The 22,717-nt window shown below is 48.7% G+C and overlaps 1 protein-coding gene across 2 annotated transcripts in view; it reads right to left on the minus strand.

Moving 5' to 3' along the window:
• The window catches only part of RIMS4 (regulating synaptic membrane exocytosis 4), a 56,168-nt gene that overhangs the window by 12,851 nt on the left and 20,600 nt on the right, over window positions 1-22,717 (minus strand). Inside the window, exon 2 of one of the 2 annotated variants that reach the window (XM_019636891.1) lies at window positions 6,270-6,408. In XM_019636891.1, the coding sequence (XP_019492436.1) occupies window positions 6,270-6,408 (139 nt within the window). Of the gene's footprint in view, window positions 1-6,269; window positions 6,412-22,717 lie in introns of both variants that reach the window. The other variant, XM_019636890.1, reaches the window with a different exon arrangement.

The raw sequence follows: 22,717 nt of genomic DNA on the forward strand, positions 1-22,717 counted from the left end.
GGGGGGGGGAGGGTTGCAGCTGCTGGTTCCACCCAGGGGCACATGCCACACAGAGGCTTGAAACAGGACTGCAACCCATGTTCCACTGGCCTTTTATTTTGTGTTAATGGTGAAATGAGATTACCAGCATTTCAAATCCTGTTAGTTTTGTCTGAGGAGCTGAAACCCATTTGTCCTTTGTTATTCATCTTCGAGCTCAGTTTGACCCTGGATTTTCTGTGCTCTAGATGATTAGAGGAATGGGTTATTGGGGGATTTGAACTCTACTCTCTTTTCCAGACCTGTCTCAATTGCATCTGAAACGAAAAGGCTGCACTGCCCTCGTGGTGTTTATGGGTTACATGGTTCTGAAAGGTTTTAGTGTTTTACAGGCTCTCTGTCCATCCATTCACCGCCACCCGGCCCACCTGTCCACCCATCCATCCACCGTCCCATCCACGGACTGGCTGAGCCTGCCATACAGTCAGTTCAAGCCAGGATCATAGTAAAAATGGGAGCACGGTCTTACACGTGTTAAATGGTTAAGAAATGCACGCATATCATAAACATGGTGCTTCAGCTTGTTTGAAGATGATCTGAAGTTTGCTTGTGGAAATGAGTGTCAGAAGGATTGCAGCCTAAGGGTTACTGCAAGGAGGGACAGAGGGCTGTTGAAATGGGGGGGAAAGTGGCAACGCCAGGTGTGGATGGGCTAACACACAAGCTGAGGGAGCAGGGAGATGTTCGAGGTATGTTTTGTGTATTACTATAGGGGTGCAATTTTCTGCGTTCACCTAGTGCTTCTCATGGATGAAATCGCACCTGAGCAAAGGAAAAACGTGTGCTATGCTCACATTATTCCCTAATACCTCAATCGTGTTGGGAACCAATTCTCGTTTGCAAAGCAAGCATTTTAGCGAACTGACTGTATGCCGGGATGCACAGCATTGCACAATCCTGACTCCGGCTTGTCCAGCATTTGAGACATCGCCAAACCCACCCCTCCCCCCTGCCCCTGCCCCAAGAGTGTGGTTCGTGGGTATGAAGCCAGGGATTGGATTTATTTTTTACTTTATTTATCAAAAACTAGGTCATGAGCCAAGCGCTATAGTATTAAGTTATCAATATTCACTCACTGAATCCTCATTTAACAACTCCATGAAAGCTAGGTACTCATTATCAATGCCCATTTCACAGAAGGGGGAAACAAGGCACAGAAATGTTAAGTAAGCCAACCAAGATCACCCTGCTAGTAAGTGGCAGGCCTAGGTAACCACGCTGCTCTATGGTCTCCATGTGCCCCAAGGGGCCTGCCGCCTCGCCCAGAGCAGAGCACAGGGCTTTGCAGTCCATGCTTTGGGGTGAGGCACGCCCGGATTTGAATCCTGACTCCCCCACTCACTAGTTGTGGAGACACATTCTTCACTTCTCAGAGCCTGGGGTTCCTTTTCGGTGAAGTAGGAATTAACAGTGATAGGCTATCTCCTCAGTGCTGTTTAAGTCTTAAATGAGATAAACGTCTCAGAACAGAACCTGGCAGTCAAATGCTCATAACCCCCCATCTCCTAGCCCATGGCCACATCCAGTCCTGGTTTGTCCTTCAGGCATGATGACTGCTAAAAGCAGAGGTGGGGAAGAGAAAGGGTGTTCTGACCACCCGTCTGGCCCTCTGGGCCTGTGGGGATTAGGAACAAGCTTTGGCAGGAACGCATCCAGGTGAGGTGGCCCTGCCATCAGCTCACATCTGCTTTCCAGGGCTGTGGGCACAGTGACCCAGACACCTCAGGACAACGATGCAGAGGGAAGGGGCGGGGCAGGGGGCACTGGCAGCCAGTTCTGAGGACGTTGGGGCCCCGATTCTGTGTGATGAAGGAGACTTGGGGGGAGGGGTGGGGAGGAGGGGTGGGGTGGAATATGTGCATGCTTCTCTTCATAATTCCTACCCTTTATCAAAATTTGCAGAGGATCACCTGTGGCCAGGACCCGTGCTAGGCAGGCACTGAACTCACTATCTAGACAGACATAGATGTGACAATTTCAATAGAGTAGAGGGTGCTATGGAGGTGCTGGGGGACGGGGGCAGAATGGGCTGTGGCAGCTACTGACACACCCAGAGGAATTGCGGGTCGTGCTGGTCCGCATCCCCTGCCCACGCCCCGGGCAGACATTGCTAATCAACCTCGACACTCCTGCCAAGCCTGGACTGGGCTCCAGAATCCTTCTCAACACACCACTCCGGGGGCCATCATCAATTAACTGGAGTTGGCACATGAGATAAAGCGTATGTGCCAGTTCTTAGCTGAGGTCTGGAGGAGGAATGAGTCAGAGGGTGGAGAGGGAGTAGGGGTAGGAAAGGGGGTGCCAGGTAGAGGGGGGTAACGTATGAAGGACCTGGAGGTGAGACAGAGGGGCGCATAAGAGGTTCAGGGTGCTGGGGTGGGGACACATGGCTGGAGACTGGGCGAGGCTGGCAGAGGTCAGGGAAAATGAGTGCCGAGGGACAGGTTACAGCGTTTAGACCAAAATGGGGACTTGAAGGTATCCAGGCAAGAGTGATGAGTGGCCTTGACGAGAGGGTGGGGATGGGGAGAAACAGATGGAGTCCAGAGATAATTAGGAGTGAAATGGCAGAGCCCAATTACAGATTGGATTTGCAGTGTGAGAGAGGGGGGCCCACCTGGGAGAACCCCAGGTTTCTGGTTGGGCAGCTAGGAGATGGTGGCACTACGCACTCAGGCAGGGTGGCAGCCTCTGCTGGTCCCCCCACCACCATATTCCCTCACCCTCGCCACATCACTCTGACTTCTAACTGCCAGCACATGTGTCTCCCTGGCCCCGAGGAACACCTCTGGCCTCCAGAGCCCACTGTGCTGCCGGAAAGGCAGGAGCGCCAGCCGGTAACTGATGCGAGTCGGGGTATAAATACGTCAGCTCCCTCGCCTCCTGGGGGATGACTCTCAGGGGCATGGTCCACACTGGCTCCCATCAGGACTAAGCTCCGGCTGCCCACAGAGGCAGCTGGCTTCTCAGTGCCCACATTACTGGACACCTCCTCTGCCTTCTTTCTGGAATCACCTGCACGCAACTCCATGTCTCAGGTCTGGCTCTCAGGAACCTAAACTAAAGCAGATGGTCCAGGGAGTATCTCAGGATTCAGGGGGGCCCGGGGAAGTGCTGTTCTCATGGCCCTTTCTCAGGAGGCTTGAACCCCTGGCCCTTTGTCTAGGGGAGATGGACCTGCTGGTGGAGGGGAGTTTGGCTGGTTGCCAAACCCAGTGCTGTTCCTTTCCAACCGTGACTCACTGAACCTCAATTTTCAATTAGGCAGAAAGGGGATCAGAGGAAGAAAGCCCTTCTCCAGCTTCAGCAGATAAACCAGAATCAGTCCAACATGCTGAGGTCTGCAGAGGGAGAAGATGGAGCGGCTTGGGGCCCTTCCAGGAATCTTGATAGATGCAGCCATTATATGAGGGAAAAGAGTCAAGGGCAATCGTTAAGGGCAGACTCCAAACATCTGAATTTGAATCGCAGCATTTGGAGCCATGTAACTGGCTGTATGACCTTGGGCAAGCTAATTAACCTCTCTCGGCTTCCGTTTTCTTGTCTGTAAAACGGGGATATGAACAGTCCCAGCATCTTCAGGCTGTCACGAGAATTAAAGGAGTCAACATCTTAAAGGCACTGAACACACAGCCCACGCTCTCTACGTGTTACTCTAGGACAGCGGTTCTCAACCTGTGGGTCACGACCCCTTTGAGGGTCAAATGACCCTTTCACAGGGGTCGCCAAAGACCATCGGAAAACAAACAGATATTTGCATTATGATTCATAACAGTAGCAAAATTACAGTTATAGAGTAGCAACGAAAACAATTTTATGGTTGGGGGTCCCCACAACATGAGGAACTGTGTTAAGGGGTCGCGGCATTAGGAAGGTTGAGAACCGCTGCTCTTGGACATCATCACTGTGAAGCCAGGGCTGCTCAATCTCATTGTACACACGAACCACCTGGGGACCTCACTAAAATGCAGATTCTCATCAGTGGGTCTGTGTGTCTCCCAAGCTCCGGAGGAGGCTGCTGTTGCTGCTGCTGCTGCTGCTCGGCTGTGGACCACTCCTCGAAGAGCGAGAGCTGAAGCCACTGTTCGCTGGTACCGTGTAACCTGGAGCCCACAGATCTTCACTCATAGGATGGCCCAACCCACGTGCGCCAAGACCTGAGGGGGACGCAGCCTTCCCAAAGTTCTCTTCGGCATTTGGCAGCTCTCACCACACTGCTAGTTACTTGGTCAGAAGAAGGCAGGGTCCCGGAGGCGCCCGCCTCAATGGTCTGACACACCGTAGGTGCTCGATGCCATTTGCTGAGGTGAAGCGCCGCATGGGAGCAGCCCTGTGCCCACTTGCAGGAATACACATGCCCGGTGGTGATCCAGTGCCTGCGGCAGACAGACCTGGAAGCGCCCAGGGCCACAGGCTTGGGGGGCTCCCGCTCAGGCATGCTGGCTTCCTATCAGCCGCAGCTGGGCTGGCAGGAGCCCAGAAGGAGGATGGTCACACCCCCTCCTGCTTCAGAGCTTGGCATCTGAGTCCTGCCAGTGCCAAAAATACCTCCAGAACAAGGGGGAGGCCGACCACAGCTCAAGGTCGCTACCTGTCCCTTCACCTTCCCTTCCTCGGCCAGATGTTGGGCAGGGTGGCAGCACCTGTCTGGGCTCAGCCCCTCGGGGGAAAAACTGCCTCCTGCTGGACCACACACCCTCCGACCCACCCTATCCTTCCTCACTTGGGCTCAAGACACCCACCCACAGCCTTCTAGTAATCATAATCATCACAGCTAATACTTATTCCGGGTTTACTCTGTGCTAAGCACTTATATAGACACGATTGTATTTGGGGGGCTCACTGTATCCGTTAGGATGCAACTGGCCTCAAGGAGTGAAATACCCAACTAACAGCGGCTGAGTCAACCACAGACAACAATCATCATAGGGAATCATAAATACCGCTTGCTGGGTGCCAGTCACTGTTCTAAGTGCTGTCACATAAGAGTACATTAACTCATTTAACCCTCACAACAGCTTTATTAGTGGTCCGTACTATTGTCCTCTTTCTGTAGGTGAAGAAACTGGACTCAGAGAAGACAAGTAACTTCCCCCAAAGTCACACAGCTACTAAGAAGCAGAAATGAGGTACAAGCCAAGGTTGTCGGACTCGAGTTCTGGGTTTGAACTTCTCTGTAATGTAAGCAGTCTCTCTGGGTCCTTAAAACACATGATAACAAGTGACAACAACAGCCACCTCCCAAGCACCTGCCATGCAGGCATCATCTCATTTCTTCTTCACAAAACCCTCCTATGCTGTTCTCCTTGGAGGAAGCTGTGTGGCGTCTCTGAGCCTTTATCTCCTGTTCTATAAAATGGAAATGTGGGTTTGACTTCCTGTGGCTGCTCACGGCACCATGCTGCCCTCCCGTGACCTGGTCCTCCAACCTGCTTGGAAGCCTACAGATGAGATATGTGCTGGCCTCCCGGAGCTTAAGCAGACCAAGGAACATGCCCAAGGTCACTCGGGGGTCAGTGGCAGAGCCAGGACTAGGACTCAAACCTCCTGACCCTCTGAAACTCAGCAGGGACCCACGGCTATCTAGGTGCCCAGAATATCTTCCTCCAAGTTTTGCTGCCTTGCCAAGCTTCTCAGGTTAAAGAAAACATTTGTTCCCTTCCTCCTCCTCCTCTCCCGTCCGCCTGTCCTCCTCCTCTTCTCGTCCTCCGGAAAGTCTCCCTAAGAGGTGGGTGGAACGGCAGCATCTGCCAAGCAAGGCCATTCACAGAGGCCGGAGATGGCCAGTTTAGGAGCTGCTGGGGGTGGGACAGCTTTCAGGCAGCAGAAGCCCCCAGCGGCAAGGCAGGGCCCGAAATGGGGGGGAGCAAGGCTGAGCACTGTCCTAGCTCTTTATAAAAGCTAACCCATTTAACCTTCATAATACCGCTATGAGATTAGTAGTACCCTCATTTCACAGGTGAGGAAACTGAGGCACAGAGAGGTGATTGGACCAAGGTCACACAGCTGGCGAGCCATGGAGCCAGGATTCAAATCTAAGCAGTCAGTCACCAAAGTCTGGCTCCCCTCACTCGTCCTCAGAGGCTCCTTGCTCCATCACCTCCCTCCTGAAGATGGGATGGCCCAGGAGCCCTGAGCCAGGGCCCCTCCCAGCCTAAGGCCCTCCCGCCCCACGCGAGAGAAGACCGAGGGCCAGGATGGCCAGCGGGCTGGCCGGGCCCCACACTCACTTGCCCTCCGAGCCGTAGCTGTTCATGCTGTCCTCAATGGACTCATGGCTGGCCTGGCGCAGGGTCCGGCTGGGCATCTCTACCGCCAGGCCCGTCTCTGTGCTCCTCTGGATGGCTCCCTTCAGCCTCCGGCTGTCCCCTTCTGGGCAGAGAGGCCAAGAGCAGTGGGGAGAGAGACACGGGGCGGGAGGGACAGAGAGGCGAGACATCTGGTTAGGATTTCAGTGGCTGGTGGCTGACCAGCTTTGGCCCCATCCCCAGTCCATCAACCTCTTCCCCCCACAGGTCTCACCTGCACCCACCCTCCTCAGGACAGCCTGTCCTTGTCACCCACCCCAAACAGTAGCCCGTGAGTTCTCTTAACTGACAGGTTCATTTACATGTACCGTTTCTCTCCACTTGAATTCACTTCTCTGCTGCAACCTCCTCCAAATCACTTCTCCCCCTCACCAGCTACTATTTATTGAGCACCTACTATGTGTCATATTCTCTTTAAGTGCTTTGCATGGATTTGGACCTGGGTTTCTCAACCCCAGCACAACTGGCAGCTTGGATGAGATATTGCTTTGTTGTTGGGGCATCCTGTGCATTGTAGAAGGTCTGACGGTACCCCTGGCCTCTACCCAGTAAATGCTAATAGCACCTTCCCGTCCAGCTGTGGCCATCAAAAATGTCTCCAGACATTGCCAAACATCCCCCGGGGGCAAAAGTCACCCCTGATTTTGAGGACTGCTGATTTAGACCATGGGCTATGAGATCAGGCATCCTAGGCTCAAATCCTGGGTCTCTTTCTCACTGGCTGTGAGACTTTGGGAGAATCACTCAGCTTCGCTGTGCCTCGGTTTCCCCAACTGTAAAATGGCCAAACAACAAGATTTTTGTGAGGACAAATGGCCCTCCCTCTGCCCTTGCTATTTCCTCCCCTTGAACAACGCCTCCCGCACAGCAGCTCACTCCTGCACTTCTACTCTGTGATTAAGTCATCCTATCCAAGACCTTCCTGGACCTGGGGGAGAGCAGTGCCACCCAAACCCCTTCATCCTTCTTGGCAAGAAGACAGAAGAGCTGGGTCTGCATGTCGCATGCCAGGGGACAGAGTGAGGCCAGGACATCTTCCACTGGCCTCCCAGCTCAACGATGGTGTCCCCTTCCTCCTGACTTTAAGACACAAACAAACACACACACACACACACACACACACACAGATGCTGTGTTTCTCAGAGTGCGTGTCTCTCACATGTGTCTGCGCTATTCAGACACAGGCGCCCACATACTCAGAAAAACGCACAGTAACATATGCACACGTACCCAGGAACACACGTGCAAAGACACAGAGTGTGTTTATGTAGGTCTGAGTGTCCACAGACCTATCATGCTGTGTTTCTGAGGCCAGTCACATGCAGAGATGCATATCTATAGACGAAGGATGTGCCAACCCACTCAAAAAAGCACAGGGAGAAACTGACTCTGTACTTCTGGGTATGTCACCCTGAGTGTTTCTGAACACGTGGCAGAATGTATGTGGTCCTTATGTCTGTGTTCCCGTCACTTCACTATTTGTTCTTTCCCTAATTTCTATCTGCAGCCTACTCATATATTTCTTGGTGTATAGCAAGTATAGAGGCACAGCAAACATTCCGCACACACGTGATCACTCAAAAACTCACAGATACGCACAAGCACATATGTCAGGGGACAAGCACCCCCTCCTCACCGGACCCACGACCAGCACCCGCAGGCAGGCTGCAGACGCCTGCCTGGGATGTTTACCTCCCCACTGAGCACTGCTCTGGAGCTCCACGCCAGCTCGTCCCCACCCACCAGGATCTGATTTATTTCTCCAGGAAGACGGAGGACCAAAACATGACAACTCGGTCCCCGCTGAGACTGAGGAGGAGGTTTGGAGAGGTGGGCTTCACACCTGTGTGCCACGCAACAGCCCCACAACATTCCACATCCTGTCCTCTATTTGGGCCCCAGCACAGGTATGGATTCACCCAGGTGAGCCTGGCTTTGCAATCGCACAGCCCAGGCAGAGTCCCAGGCAAGCTGACCTTGAGCAAGTTGGGCAGGACCTACCCCACAGAGCTGTTGAGGGGGTTAAATGACAGTACATCCACCACAGTACCTGGCACATAGTAGGTGCCAAACAAAAGTAGCCACAGCTGCTGCAGAGAAAGACCTCTCAGTACCTCCCAAATCTGCCCACGCCAGCTGTCTTTCATGTTCCCTCTGACATAACACCTTCCCCACCTCATGAGTTCCCAGTCTGGGGACCCAACCACACCAACAAGGTCCACCATCTAACCTCAGCCATCTAACCTTTCCATTGGCCATCTCTTGCTCACGCAGTCACGGTCCCCAAAGTGACTTTCCCAGTGCGTTCCCACTCCCCGCCCCGCCCCATCCATCCCAACAGATGACCTTTCTCCTATTTGACTGAGAAGACGTGTTTCTTTGTCTTGCTCTTTCTCACTCCAAATTTCACCATCCTCAGACCTTCCAACCTGCCCCTCAGCCCTCCCGCCCCCTCCTCTCTGAGAGGAAGGGGTGACCCTTCTCCTTGCCAAAGCCCATCTGCCATCTGTTCTTGCCCTCCCACCTCCTCCCGTCCTCACCGGTAACTCCTCCCACCACTGGTCTTCTCTGGACCCTGAATCTGCCACCTCTGCGTCTTCTGGCTCTTTCATTCCTCCTGCCAGCTTGCTCCAGGCTTCACTTCTTCCACCACCCCCTTCAACCAGCGCACTTCAGAGAACAGCCTCTCCCACCATGTCGCCAACCACGCACTCTCGCCTTAGCGTGGCTTCCACTCCGCCGCTGCGTTCACACGGCTTACTAAAGCAGTCTCCAATGACTGCTCACGACCACGCACAAGGGCCTCGTCTCAGTCCCCGGCCCCTGAAGGGTGGCACCTTCTTCCTTCCCTTAAGAAGCATCTATGGAGTGCCCTCCTGTTCAGGGAGAAGCCCTCATAAAGATGTTAAACCCTAAGTCTGGCCTCCATTGATAAGAGGCTTCATCACCCATGGTTATCCTAACACTCCACTGGAGAGCCCCAGAGTTGGAGTCCTGTCAACTTTGGGTACCGATTATGGCTGGCCACTGTGATGTACAAATCAATGGAGTTTGGATGAGCTCCTTCTAATGTATGTTCCCAACCATCCAGCCACCCAGACTCAGACCCTCAAAGAGCTCTCTGACTTTTTTCCTTCTCCCACCAGATGCCAAGCTACAGCAAGTCTTTGCCCTTAATATATATATATTTTTTAAGATTTTTATTGGGGAATTGGGGGATGGGAACAGTGCTGGGGAATTGGGGGAAGGGGAACAGACAAGTTGCTGTCCTTTTGGTCTTCAGTCTAGTTGTGGAGGACGTTGCTTCACTGGCCCAAGTTGGCACCATCATTGCGCTCTTCCCGGGTGAGGCAGATCAGTCACTGGCTTCTGGACGGCCGCTCACGGCGGCTGCTGGCCGCTCATGCTGGCTGCTGGCTACATACGGTAGCCCATGGCAACCCACTGCAGCAGGGGCCACAGCCTACGCCTCGCAGGCGACTCCAGGTTGAGCTGTTGTTCAGCATCTTAGCTGTAGAGGGCAGTGTCACTGGCACTCATATGTGGGATCCGAACCGGGGTCCTCTGGCGTCCCAAGCCAGCTCTTAACCAACGCGCCACTCAGCCGGCCCCCTTAATATCTCTTCTATCTCTCCCTTCTTGTCCATTTTCACCGCCAACCACCCTCATTATCTCAAATCTAAACTATTTTAATAGCCTCCTAACTGGCCTCCCTGTTTCCCACCCACTAACAGATGAACTATCTTAAATTACCACTTCAGGCCAAGATAGTCTACCCCTCCCAATTCATTCTACACGAAAGTACACAGAGATACACATGAAGAGGTTCCCCACAGTATCGTTTACACAAATGAAATGCTGGAATTTACTGTCCATCAACAGGGGACTGGTTTACAAAATGACACATCCCACAGTAAAATACTGTACAACCATTAAAAAAGAATCAGCTAGGTCTAGTATACAGTGACATAGAAGATTGCATCAGCACACTGTGAAGTTAAAAAAGCATGTTGTTGGACAGTATGTATAATATTATGCCATTTTTTGTAAAGTTATAGGTAGCTTATATATAATATTGGGTTGTTGGAGAAATCATGACATTTTTTCTATGTTTTTTGTCGCAAAAATGTGTCATGACTTTTCTGACAACCCAATATATATGTAATATTATATAATGCATATCTTCTTTGTATTTATGCATAGGCACAGAAAAATCTGGGAGGATATGAACCAAACTGTTAATAGGGAATAACTGTAGTGAGAAAGGTTGTTACAGGTGTGTGGAAGATCATTTTTGGTAACTTTTTAATCTAAGTATAAGATGTATACAGAAAAGTGTACAAACCTTAAGTGTATAGCATGATGAATTTTTACAAACTAAACATACCCATGTACCTGCCCCCAGACGAAGAACCAACATTACTAGGATCCCTGAAGCCCACTCGTGCACCCCCTTCCAGTCTCTATCTTGCTCCACAAGGGTAGCCATTATTCTGATCTCTAATGCCAGACATTAGTTTTGCCTGGTTTTGAACTTTATATACAGAGCATGGCCTTTGGGGTAGGGGGCTGGTTTCTTCTGTTCAATATTATGTTGATTGGATGAGATCCACCCACATTATTGTATATGGTTGTAGATGGCTTACCACCAGTGCTATGTGATATTCCACTGTATGACTATACCACACTCTATTTATCCATTGTACTGTTGATGGGCATTTGATTTTTTTCACGGTTTGGAGCTATTAAGAATAATGCTGCTATAATTACTTCAGTGCATGGCCTTATGAACATTTGTACCCAGGTCTCTCTGAAATATACCTAGGAGTGGAATTGCTGGGCCACAGGGCCAGCATTTGTTCAGCTTTAGCAGACGTTGCGCCAAGTGATTTTCCAAAGTAACTGCACCAGTTTACACTCCAGCCAGGGCATTGGAAGATTTTGTTTCTCTTTTGTATGCTTCTATGTCTCTTGAAGGTTTACAGTTAAATGTAACTCTAGAATGTAAATGAAGGTAAAATACAAACTCATTTAAAAAGTCACACCTTCAGTCATGCTATGATCCTATTTTAAACCCTAGAATGGCTCCCCACTGCCTGCCAAATGAGGTTCAATCGTTGCACCCAAGAATTCAAGCCTCTCCCTTACCTGAGTCCCTCCCCACCTGCTCCAATCTCCCTCGGTCTCCACATCCCAGCCCAGCCAGGTACCTCTTCGCTCATGTGCATCTTCATCCTGGTTTCCTCTCCTTTACTTCCCTCCTTTCCTCATGCTTCCCTATCAAAATTCTAACCACCCTCCAGGGTTAAGCTTTAAATAACACTTATCATTTATTGGGCACTCACCAAACTCTTAGGGCTTTTGTGAGGATTAAAGATAACAATGAGGTAATGTAGTAATATAACATTAAATCCTCAGGACATCCTGGGTGGGTGATGGTACTCAGTAAGCACCCAACAAAGGTAGCTATTATTAACATTATTATTACCATTTTCCCAGATACTATGTCAAGTGTTTTACCTAAACACCATCTCATTTAATTCTCACCGTAAGTCATGAGATTTCTATCCAATTTTGTAGGGAAATAAAATGAATATCAAGAAGGTTAAGTAACTTTCCCAGGGACACACACAGCTGTGAATGGCAGAGCTGGAATTCAGACCCAGGTCTTTCTGGCTCCAAAAACCACGTTTTTCATAAATCATTAAACAACTCACTGTGCGCTACTGCAGAATTCAAATGCCATGTCTTCCACACAAGCACATCCCTGATCAAACTCCTTGAGCCCCAGGGGCCCTGTATCTTCATCTTGACTGGGGTATCTATTCCGCTGCACCTTGAAACACAGTCCTCAGTCAGCCTAGTTGATGTCAATAGTGTAAACTCATTCCTCCGTTACTTCTCTTCAGCACCTAGGACAGCGCTCTGCATTGCCCGTTCCACTACAGTGTGTTTAATTCAGTTGGCTTTATTTTTAGGTGTGTCCCTAAGAAAAATGCAAATTCTCTAGTAAAGAAAACAAGTAAGTCTCATTCAGTTGTTTATACCTGAATATGAACGTGTTTAATGTAGCTTCTCCCAAAAGCAAGTGTTCATAAGGATAACAGAATGATGACAATGATAAATTACTAGAACAGGTAACATTATTTTTAGCACTTGTCCTGTACCGTATGTGTGTGTGTATGTGTGTGTGTGTGTGTATACACACATATATATACATATATATAGACATATAGACATATATATAAAACATATTTTATTTATATATGTTATATTATTTAGCACTTACCCTGTACCAGGCATATATAGTATACAGGGGTGCCAAAAAAACGTATACACATTTTAAGCGATGTTACCACTTTGGTCAATGTTGCTCAAGCAGTAGTTCGCTGTAATCAGAGATGTCTGGACGCTGATGGTCACCACTGTGAGCACTCCTTGTAATTGCAGAAATCAAATGTGACTTGTATTCATTTTTGTTCTCGGTATATATTGAGTATTACAATTTCAATACAGTTTTTTCCTTTTTTAAAATGTGTATACATTTTTGGCACCCTCTGTATACTTATATACCGTGTGTGTGTGTGTGTGTGTGTGTGTGTGTGTGTAATTTAACCATAACTCTGAGAGTCAAGTACTGTTATCCTAATTTTACGAAAAGGAAAGAGGGTCACAGCAGTTCAGCAACTTGTCCAAGATTACACCGGACAAGACAGAGCTGGGTTTAAAGTCAGGTCTGCGCTTACAAAGTGCACTCAGCGATGAGACCAGCACTCCGATCAAGGAACAAAACATCACCAATGTCCCCAGAAGCCCCTCATAAGTAGCAGTGACTTCCCCTCCCAGAGTAGCACTATCTTGACTTCTAACAGCACAGACTGGTGTTGCCTACCTTGTATATTTATATACTAATATATATTCTTTATCACGACTTCTTCCACTCAACATTATGTTCGTGAGGCTCATCCACATTGACTGTTTCATGGCAGTTCATTCTTGCGGTTTTATTGTCTTACATGGTGTGAACATATCAAAATTATTTTCATCCTTTTCATTGTTGATGCGTATTTGGGTAGCTTCCAATTTGGGGATGTTTCAAATAGCCGTCAAAGACATTCTTGTATGTGTCTTTTGGTGACTATCTGTGCACATTTCTTCTGGGCACATACTTAGGAGTGAAGTTGTTGGGTCACAGGATACACATTTGAAATGCTTTTTAAATGGGTTAAGCATGGACTGAAAAAGTTAACACACTAGATTATCTTTCAGCAGGAAGCAATGTTCAGAAGTGAAACTCAGGTCTGGAATATCTTGGGAAGAAGGATGGTGGGAAAATGGTTAATTAACTGTCTATCTGGTTCACATTAACCTTCCCCAAATATAATATGTGTTAAGTGAAAGTATAGAGGGCAGAGAGCACCCAGGACAGGAGAGAAAGGAGTGAACAAGTCCTGGGACGCAGTAGGCATTCAGTCAATGCTGGCTACTATAACTCACCTGTTCAAAGGTCAATGGTCAACTGCTCACTGATACTTTCTCACAATTTGACATTATTTCATTGATTCTAAGACATACATTTTTCAACATATCTAAAATTAACATATGAATGATAACTGATGGCAAGTCAGAGTTAAATTCTGACAAGTTTTCTCTCTCTTGGTGGTACGTAAAATACCTGTGACTTGCAATTGAAGGCCGCTGAGATGCTAGTAAGTACGGTGCCCACACAGCCAGATGCTGAGGGAACTGTCCGTGGTGCTGACCAGGAGAGGAGGCCTGAGTTTGCCTGGGGCAGACAGAGATGGCAGCTCACAGGGAGCGGAGATCTCAAAACCAGGCAACCCCATGCCGTGCTTGTTTTTAAAACACAGTCCCTTTCCACTGGCTTTCTGATGACTCAAAGTCCTCCATTCCACATAGACAGGGACTTCCACTTACTGAGCTCAGCCAGAGCCTATGATAGGGGCTCAATTTATACTACTTCATTTAAGCCTCACAACCCCTATTGTCTCCATTTTCAGAAGAGAAAGCTGACTCAGGGAGGCCAATGAAGCTGCCCAAGATGGCAAAACTGCTAAGTGGGAGCAAGATTTTGGTTCCCACTTTTGCAGATCAGAGTACAACTAGCCTTTTAGGCTGCTTTATACTGGGGGAGGGGTGAGGGTGCATTTCTCAGACCTTCTTCCAAGAGGATTTGAAGGAGGGAGAGGGAAGATGCAAAGATGAAATGGGTGGGAGCAAGGGAGGCAAAGAGCCCATGATAAGGCTTTAAGAACACTAGACAGAGAGAATCTGAAGATGCCGAGAGGATCAACTGGGTAATGTATATAAATATACTTTGTAACTCTAAAGTGTTCTGCCCCTGGAATGGAATGTATTCTCACCAATCCAATGAAATAGACATGTATTGAGCTCATGCCCTATGCCATGCTTGTCTTGGCCTTGAGGAGTCTAATAAGATATAGTCCTTGTCTTGAAGGAGCTTACAGTTAGTGGGGGTGGGGGTGGGAGATGAAACCGAGAAGTAATTATCATTCACTCAACAAACTCTTACTAAGTGCCCGTTCAGGGCTTGTGCTGGAGACTCATGACACAGATGAATTAAACCCAGACCTTGCTGAAACTCCCAGTCTGCCATGATACAGGCAAGTGAAGTGGCAATTATAACACAAGGTGTTATCATTACAACACAGTATCATTCAAGGACAGAGATAGACACAGAGTATTGTGAGAGCTGAGGAGAAGAGTAACTAATGAAGCATTGGAAGTAGAGGGAGGGTCCAGATTGTAAGTAGAGTTATTTCAATACTGAATTAAAGTTGATTGCGCATAAAATCATAATACGATTTTACTATAGATGCAATTACTACCTTCTGGGAGTTTACAACCAAGAGCTATACCGACAAGTGCAAAACATCTAGGGAGAAGGCAAAAATGTGGAACCAAAATGCATTTGGGGGAGGAGGAGGAGGTCCTGCACTTAGCAGGGATGGTCAGAGGAAAGTCACTCACTCTATTCCGGCCAGCGTGAGTAGGCTTTCTGGAGAAGGGGCATCTCAGCAATCACTGGGAGGAAGACAGTTTACAATCCCCACAAGTGGGCATCTTTCCCCCAGGAAGCCATTCTCACCAGCACTTGGGAAAAACTGAGCAAGCTCTGGAACAAGTTGGGTTGTGGGCAAATGTAGAGTCTATGGGCCCATCTGGCCCTAGCAAGCTTCACAATCGGCACAGCACTCGAGGATCTGCCCTAAACCTATACTGCAAGTCTGATGCCACACGCGTACCAGGTGTTCCATCCACACTGGGTTACTCATCATTCACCAAACACAGCCCACATACTTCCGTCTTCTTGAAAGCACAGGCTCTGAAGCCAGAATAACTGGGCTTGGGACTTAAAAGTGTCCCTCTGCCACTTTCTGAATAAACTCAAGAAAGGAACTGAAGCTCTCTGAGCTTCAATGCCCTCATAAAATAGAATCACAATAGTGCCCTCCCCGCATATTATTGTAAGGATTAAATGCATCTGTCAGCTCTCACTAGGCGATGCTGCAGTAACAAGTGACCCCCAAAACTCAGTGGCTTTCAGAACAAAGGTTTAATTCTTGCTCACATGAAATGTCCCTTGTGAGTTAGCTGTGGCCCTAGCCCACAAATTATTCTGGGATGCAGGATGAAGGAACCAGCCCTATATGTGACATGCAATTCTCACAGCGGAGGGAAAATAGGAATAATGGAACCAGGAGAGAACTCTTCCAGCCACTGCACTTTTGTCGATGTATATATATTTTTATTTTTTTATTGTACAGAAGGAAAGATAAGAAATATGTCCCCTGATAATGTGAAAAGGCCAAGTGTAGGGGAGGTGGGGTGTGCTCTCTCTCCCACACATACATGGGAAAGAAAATTCATCAAGCTGACAAATGGTTTGCTATAACAAGGCAGGATGTTAGCCCATTATAGCACAGGTCCACATCAATTGTGAAATAAATCCTCTCATGCCCCTTGTGGGGCTGAACTCAATGACATAATACATGTCCAGTGACTATCATGATAAGATAAATGCACTCAGTAAATTATAGCTGCTTTTATCAACATGTAGTGTTATCTATCTACTGTGAGAGCGATAGCAGTGTTCCCTGTTCCCAGAAACTTTCAGAAAACTGAGGCCCTGAGAACTGAAGTAGTTGCTCATGGTCCCATAGCAAGTAAGTGGTGGGAAGGCAGAATGCAAAATGAATCCATCCCATCCACACACAGAGTTGAACATAAATGTTCACAGCTGCATTATTCCTGAGTGTCAAAAAGTGGAAACAATCTACGCAAAGTAGAAACAATCTGCGCCAGCCGAGTGGCTCAGTTGGTTAAGAGCGTGAGCTCTGAGCAACAGGATTGCCGGTTCGATTCCCACATGGGATGGTGGGCTATGCCCACCCGCAACTAAGATTGAACACGGCACCTTGAGCTGAGCAGCCGTGAGCTGCCGATGGGTGGCTGGATGGTGACTGGACTTGGAGCTGAGCTAGCTGCGCCCTCCACAACTAAGACTGAAGGACAACAACTTGGCTGTTCCCCTTCCCCAATTCCCCAATAAAATCTTTAAAAAAAAGTTGGAAACAATCCAAATGTTCACGAACTGACAAGCAAACAGAATGTAGTATATCCATATACTGGAATATTATTCAGCCATAAAAAGGAATGAAAGTCCTGATAAATGCTACAGCACAGATAAACCTCAAAAATAGGCACTATGAAAGACACCAGTCATGAAACATTACATATTCTATGACTGTTTATATGAAATATCCCAAGTAGGCAAAACCATAGAGATAGAAAGCACACTAGTGGTTGCCAGAGGTTAGGGTGAGGGGGACTGGACAGTGACTACTACTGGGTATAGGGTTTCTTTTTAGGGTGATGAAAATGTTCTACAATTGATTGTGGCAATGACTATATACCTGCGAATATACTATAATCCAATGAATTAGAAACTTAAAATAGGTGAATTATATGGTATGTAATTATATCTCATTAAAGCACATACACAGAGGGTGCCAAAAAAATGTATACACATTTTAAAAAAGGAAAAAACTGTATTAAAATTACACTGATGGTAACCACTTTGAGCACCTCTTGTAATTGCAGAAGTCAAATGTGACTTGTATTCATCTTTTGTTATTGGAATATATTGAGCATTACAATTCTAATATAGTTTTTTCCTTTCTTAAAATGTGTATACATTTTTTGTCGCCCTCTGTAGATTCTCCATCTCATCACCCAGGCCCTACTCTTGACCCCTAATCTCCACTGACCTCCAGAGGGTCAAGAAGCCAGTGGAGTGGGGGTGGGTTAGCACTGGCCTCTGCCAAGGGCAGCCGAGGGCTCCTGCTGAGCAAGACACCAGCACATGAAGGGCAGACGAGGCCTGAGTATGCAGTTTGGGTCCCAAGTATGCCATCTTCAAAGCACACACGTACCCTTGCATCCCACAGAGGCACACAGGTAATAACATGCAGTGGGCACATGGGGGAGAGGAGGTAGAATCCCTGACTCCCAGTGCCACAGGGCAGGCCTTCTGTCTGTGTCTCAGGCAGTCCACTGCCACCACCTTGCTCAGTCCACACGTGGTCAGCTTCCTTCAGGGCCTACCGGACACAGAAGAGCTAACCAGGATCAGGGGAGGCCAGTTGGAATGAGCTAGAACCACCCAGCTGGCACTGGCACTCACCAGAACAAACCCACCTTAGATCAGCTATTCTCAGTAGCAGAGGCTGCTGGTAAAGCTGTGGGCAGCTAATCCTCAATGCCCACTGAGGCTCTCCAGGCATGAACCTCCCTGCACACCTGCTTAATGCATGCTGGGTCTCATACACCTTAGACAGAAGTTCAACGCTTCATTTGCAAACAGTTGAAACAAGACCTCCCTTGATTTGGCCTTAGCAATGCTGCAGAGCATCTGCGCCACGCCTCGGCTAAGGAGCCTCAGTTTCTGTCCACTCCTTTTAATGAGGGCAGGACCATGTCTGTTTTGTAGACTTGCAAAGGTGCCTGGCACTCAACAGGTACTCCATACCCATTCAGGAAACCAAAGCCTGCTATGCTTCCAAATTCCAGCTCCATGCCTCTCAAACGTTAATATGCAAATGAACCACTCAGGGATCTTGTGAAAATACAGATTCGGATTCAGTGGGTCCTGGGCTTGAGATTCTGCATTTCTCACAACTTCCAGGTTAGGCCGATGCTACTGGTCCGTGGCCCATACTTCAAGTAGAAAGATTTCCGCCCATGTCAACTTACTCTCTTTTTTCTGATTGCTTTCCCTTTCTTGGTTGTTGTGTAAGGAGCCTTTGAGAAGCTGAAGGAAGCTTTTCTCTCTTTCCTTAAAAAACTATCCACCAGCACAGACATATAATATTGCATAAAATTTTGAGGCTTGCAGTCGATGGGTTAAAAACCTTTCTTCTGGACCGTTCTTGTGGAAAAGAGATTGCAGTAGAGGACAGAGAGGGGGGAAAAGTGTCATCAGAGTTAGGACTCCTGGGTCTGGTCCCTGTTTCACTATGGTCTTCCTGTGTGACATCAGATAATTTCCTGCCCCTCTCTGAGCTTCAGTTTCCCGTATCATGAAGGGACTGGACTAGATTATGATGATAAATAGGTTTCCTTATTTTTGCCAACTCTGGTAGCTATCACTTAAAATACCCATGTTCAGAATTCTTAGACTGTCTAGACTTGGCAGAAAAAGGTGCCATGATTGATTGGTGATGTCTGTCATGGTCCCAAGAAGGGGGGGGGCTTAATTGATTGGTGATGTCTGCCAAGGTCCCAGACCTGGAGGGCCCTTTGAGCTGTAACATTCCATAGCTCATTTAGAGTCATCCCAAACTGGGGAAAGAGAAGTCTGTGCTTGTCCTCCAGGGGGCAGGAAGGGATAATTCTTTAAGCTGCTGGCTTCTCACACCTGCCACCCTGCAGCCCCCTCTGAGGCCAGGTAGCAGAATCCCTGCTCCATGGCAGAGAAGGACAGCATGTCCTTGCGCTCCCATCCTTGGCTATTTTTAACTCCAAGGACAGAGGCTCAGGCAGAAGCTGAAATATAGAAGGGCTGCTGCAGGCCACCCAGCCTCCCAGGGGAGGGGAAGCCACCACCCTCCCATTAGTCCCAAAGTGTCCCATCGTTGGCCAAGTGAGAGGCAAGGCAAGCTGCCAAGCAAGGGCCAGGCACCTCACCTCAACTCCCATGCAAGTTCTTCCATGGTTCTGCCCCACGTTTCCCCAGGTGGGCCAGTGCCCCTCTTTGATACAACCACAGACCTTCTGCCAGTCCCTATCCCATTACACCTGTTATCCGTGCATTCATGCACCCAGCCCACATATACGTGCCGGGCCTTGTGAGCATCAAGCAAGACAGACGGGGGTCCTTGTCCACTGAGCCCTTCCAGTCCTGGAAGAAGGGCTGCACACAGGGCGGCAGCACAATTCCACAGCTACGGTGCAGCAAGTGCTTGCAGGGAACTGCACTGTGGTCACACCCACGCCTGTGAGCTCCTCAAGGGCTGGGAGGCTCTTCCTCGCCTTTCTATCCCTAAAACCTAAGGCCTGACCTAGCACAGAGAAGGATTCCGGGTATGTTTGCTGATTGAAAATAATGCTTTGGAGACATCTTCTGGAGTTCCAGGATCCTACAGGAGCCTACCTCAGACTATATGAGATCTATCCATTCATTCATTCACGCACTCACTCATTCACTCACTCACCAAGCCTTTTCTTGAGCACCTTCTATATGTCAAGTGCTGTTCTACGCACCGGAGCTAGAGCTGAAATGAAAATACGGCAGACAACGTGCCCTCCTACATCGCCACCTACAAGAGGCAAGCACACACCAAACCACGCAAATATGTGAAGATATAACGGGTGCTGGAAGGCGAGTGGAGGGACGGATGTTTCATTTTTAAACAGAGGTTAGGGAGGCCTTGCTATGACACATGGGTAAAGACCTGAAGGAGGTGAAAGAACGTGCCAGGTGGGTTTCTGTGGGGAAAGCGCTCCTGACACAGAGACGACAAACAGACCCTGAAGCGGATGTACGTCTGTGTGTTCGACAAACAACAGGAAGCCAGCATGGCTGGAGCAGAACCAGCAAAGGGGAGCGATACAGATGGACTTTGAGAGGATGTGGCAGGCGAGGAAGGACAGGCTTTGGGAGACAGACACACCTTGCAGTAAGCCTGGCATACAGTCAACGGAAGCAATGGCGAGGATGAGGAAGGCACGGACGATGATGACGATACAAACAACTAGCCCTGACCACGTGCCAGGTGCCAAGCCACACAATGACCATAGATGCATTTATTTCATCCCCACAACCACCTGCGAAATAGGCTCTATGTTATCCCCATCTCACAGAGGAGGAGGCTGAAGCTCAACCTGGCTTATGCGGCTGGGAGGCGGCAGGGCTGGAACAGGGACACTGGCCATCGGAATCACACCGGCCCTGACGCGCAGCCACCGTGAGTACGTTTCTTTCCCTCCCACATTCATTAACCACTTGGACTCCTCTGACAATCTTTGGAGAGCTGTTTTTCTCCATTTAAAAAAATTCTGGGTTTCTCCAGAATAGAAAAATAGACGTGCACGATGACACGACTTATACATCATTTCATAACATTCCAGGTCATGAACTCGGGCTCTGAAAATAAGTGCTTTATACACATTTGTAGCAAAAGCAAGCATTGTCAGAGTTGTCTAACGAGGCAGGCGGGAAACATGGGCTCCTATCAGACCAGGTCAAATTATTTCTACAATTTGTCAAGAGCATACTGGGAGTTAGGCGCTTGTAGATTCTTTGTATCTCATTTAAAACTCATTTGAACCCGGTGAGGTAATTGCTATTAGGCCGCTTTTACGCATGAGCACAGAGAGGTTATGTGATTTGCCCAACATCACACAGCTGGTATTTGGCAGAGTTGGAACCTGCCTCAGTCTGATCCCAGACCTCAGTCTCTGTTCCAGACAGCTTCCTCCGGATGCTATAATTGCACCCCTTTATCTCCCCAGAGAGGGGAAGCAACATGCTCAAGATCTCACAGCTCAGCACAGATACAGCTGGGTCTAGAGCTGTGCTGTGCAAGACAGAAAGCCACTAGCCACATGTGACCACTTAAATTAATGAACATTTTTAAAAATTAAGAATTTGGTTTCTCAGTTGCACTGACCACATTTCCAGTGCTGAACGGCCACACGGGCTGGTTTGGGACAGGGCAGATTCAGAACATTTCCAGCATCACAGAAATTTCTATCGGACAGCGCTGCTCTAGAACCTGGCATTTGACTCTCAACCCAAGGTTTCTGCATTGTCAGAGGCTACTCGAAATCAGATTTGCCTGATCAGTGCAGTGGATGGAAAGAGAGACAGGAATAGAGCAGCTGAGGTTGTGTAAGACAGCAAGCAAGCTCAGAGAAGGGGTGGGAAGAGGGACACTTAAGCTGGTATCTTGGACAGGATAAAAGACGTGCGATGACAGCCACTGGCTTGGGACCCGCCTCACCAGCAACAAACAGGCCTGCATGTCTGATTATAGTTCTTCTGGCTCCAGTTCTCATTTCTTTGTTAATGTCTGTGGTCTCGTCACCAAGGGACAAGGCCTTTTATTGGCAGTCCCCTGGGAGAGAGAACTCAGTGGCCAAAACCCCAGCTCACTTCCCTGGGACAGTGAGGAGACAGAGCAGGGGCAGTCCATAGCCAGCCTTGGACCCAACAAATCCAGTGGGGCCTGGACACAGGGAAGCCAGGCTGTGGGCACCGGGCAGTGACTCAGGGTGGAATGAGGCTGCAGATGGTGGGCAAGGTGTTGGTCACACCTGCAGCTGCCAGAGCAGATCTGAAGACCCAGACCACACCCAGGACCGCCATCTGAGCAGCCAGGCCACACGGTGCTCCCTGAGGACTCCTTTATATCTGCAAGATGCTCAAAGGCCTCGTACCTGGATTCCTCTAATGAAATGTTGCGGAGAGAGAGAAGAAGGGACCACAGAGCTATCCCTCCACTGCCTGGCCCAGAGGAAACCATGAGGCTAAGGCTCGGGGGCCCTTACCCTGTGCATAACGGTCCTTCCCTCTCTCCCTTCCTTTCTTTCTTCCTTCACATATGGACAACTGCAAACGCCTGCTGAAGGTGGGAGAAAAGAAGAGAATGAGATGGAAGACACAGACAAATTCCTTCCCATCTCTTAGCAGCTGAGTGGGCTTTAGAAACCCGCCAACCCTCTGAGCTTCATCTGCCTATCAGTAAAAGGGGAGTGACTTTGCTACCTCCTCCAGTGGCTCTGTAAGGCTCAACTGATACTACAATAATAATGCTGATAAATGA

Source organism: Hipposideros armiger, unplaced genomic scaffold (genome assembly GCF_001890085.2).
Source record: "Hipposideros armiger isolate ML-2016 unplaced genomic scaffold, ASM189008v1 scaffold_31, whole genome shotgun sequence".
Classification (NCBI taxonomy): Eukaryota; Metazoa; Chordata; class Mammalia; order Chiroptera; family Hipposideridae; genus Hipposideros; species Hipposideros armiger.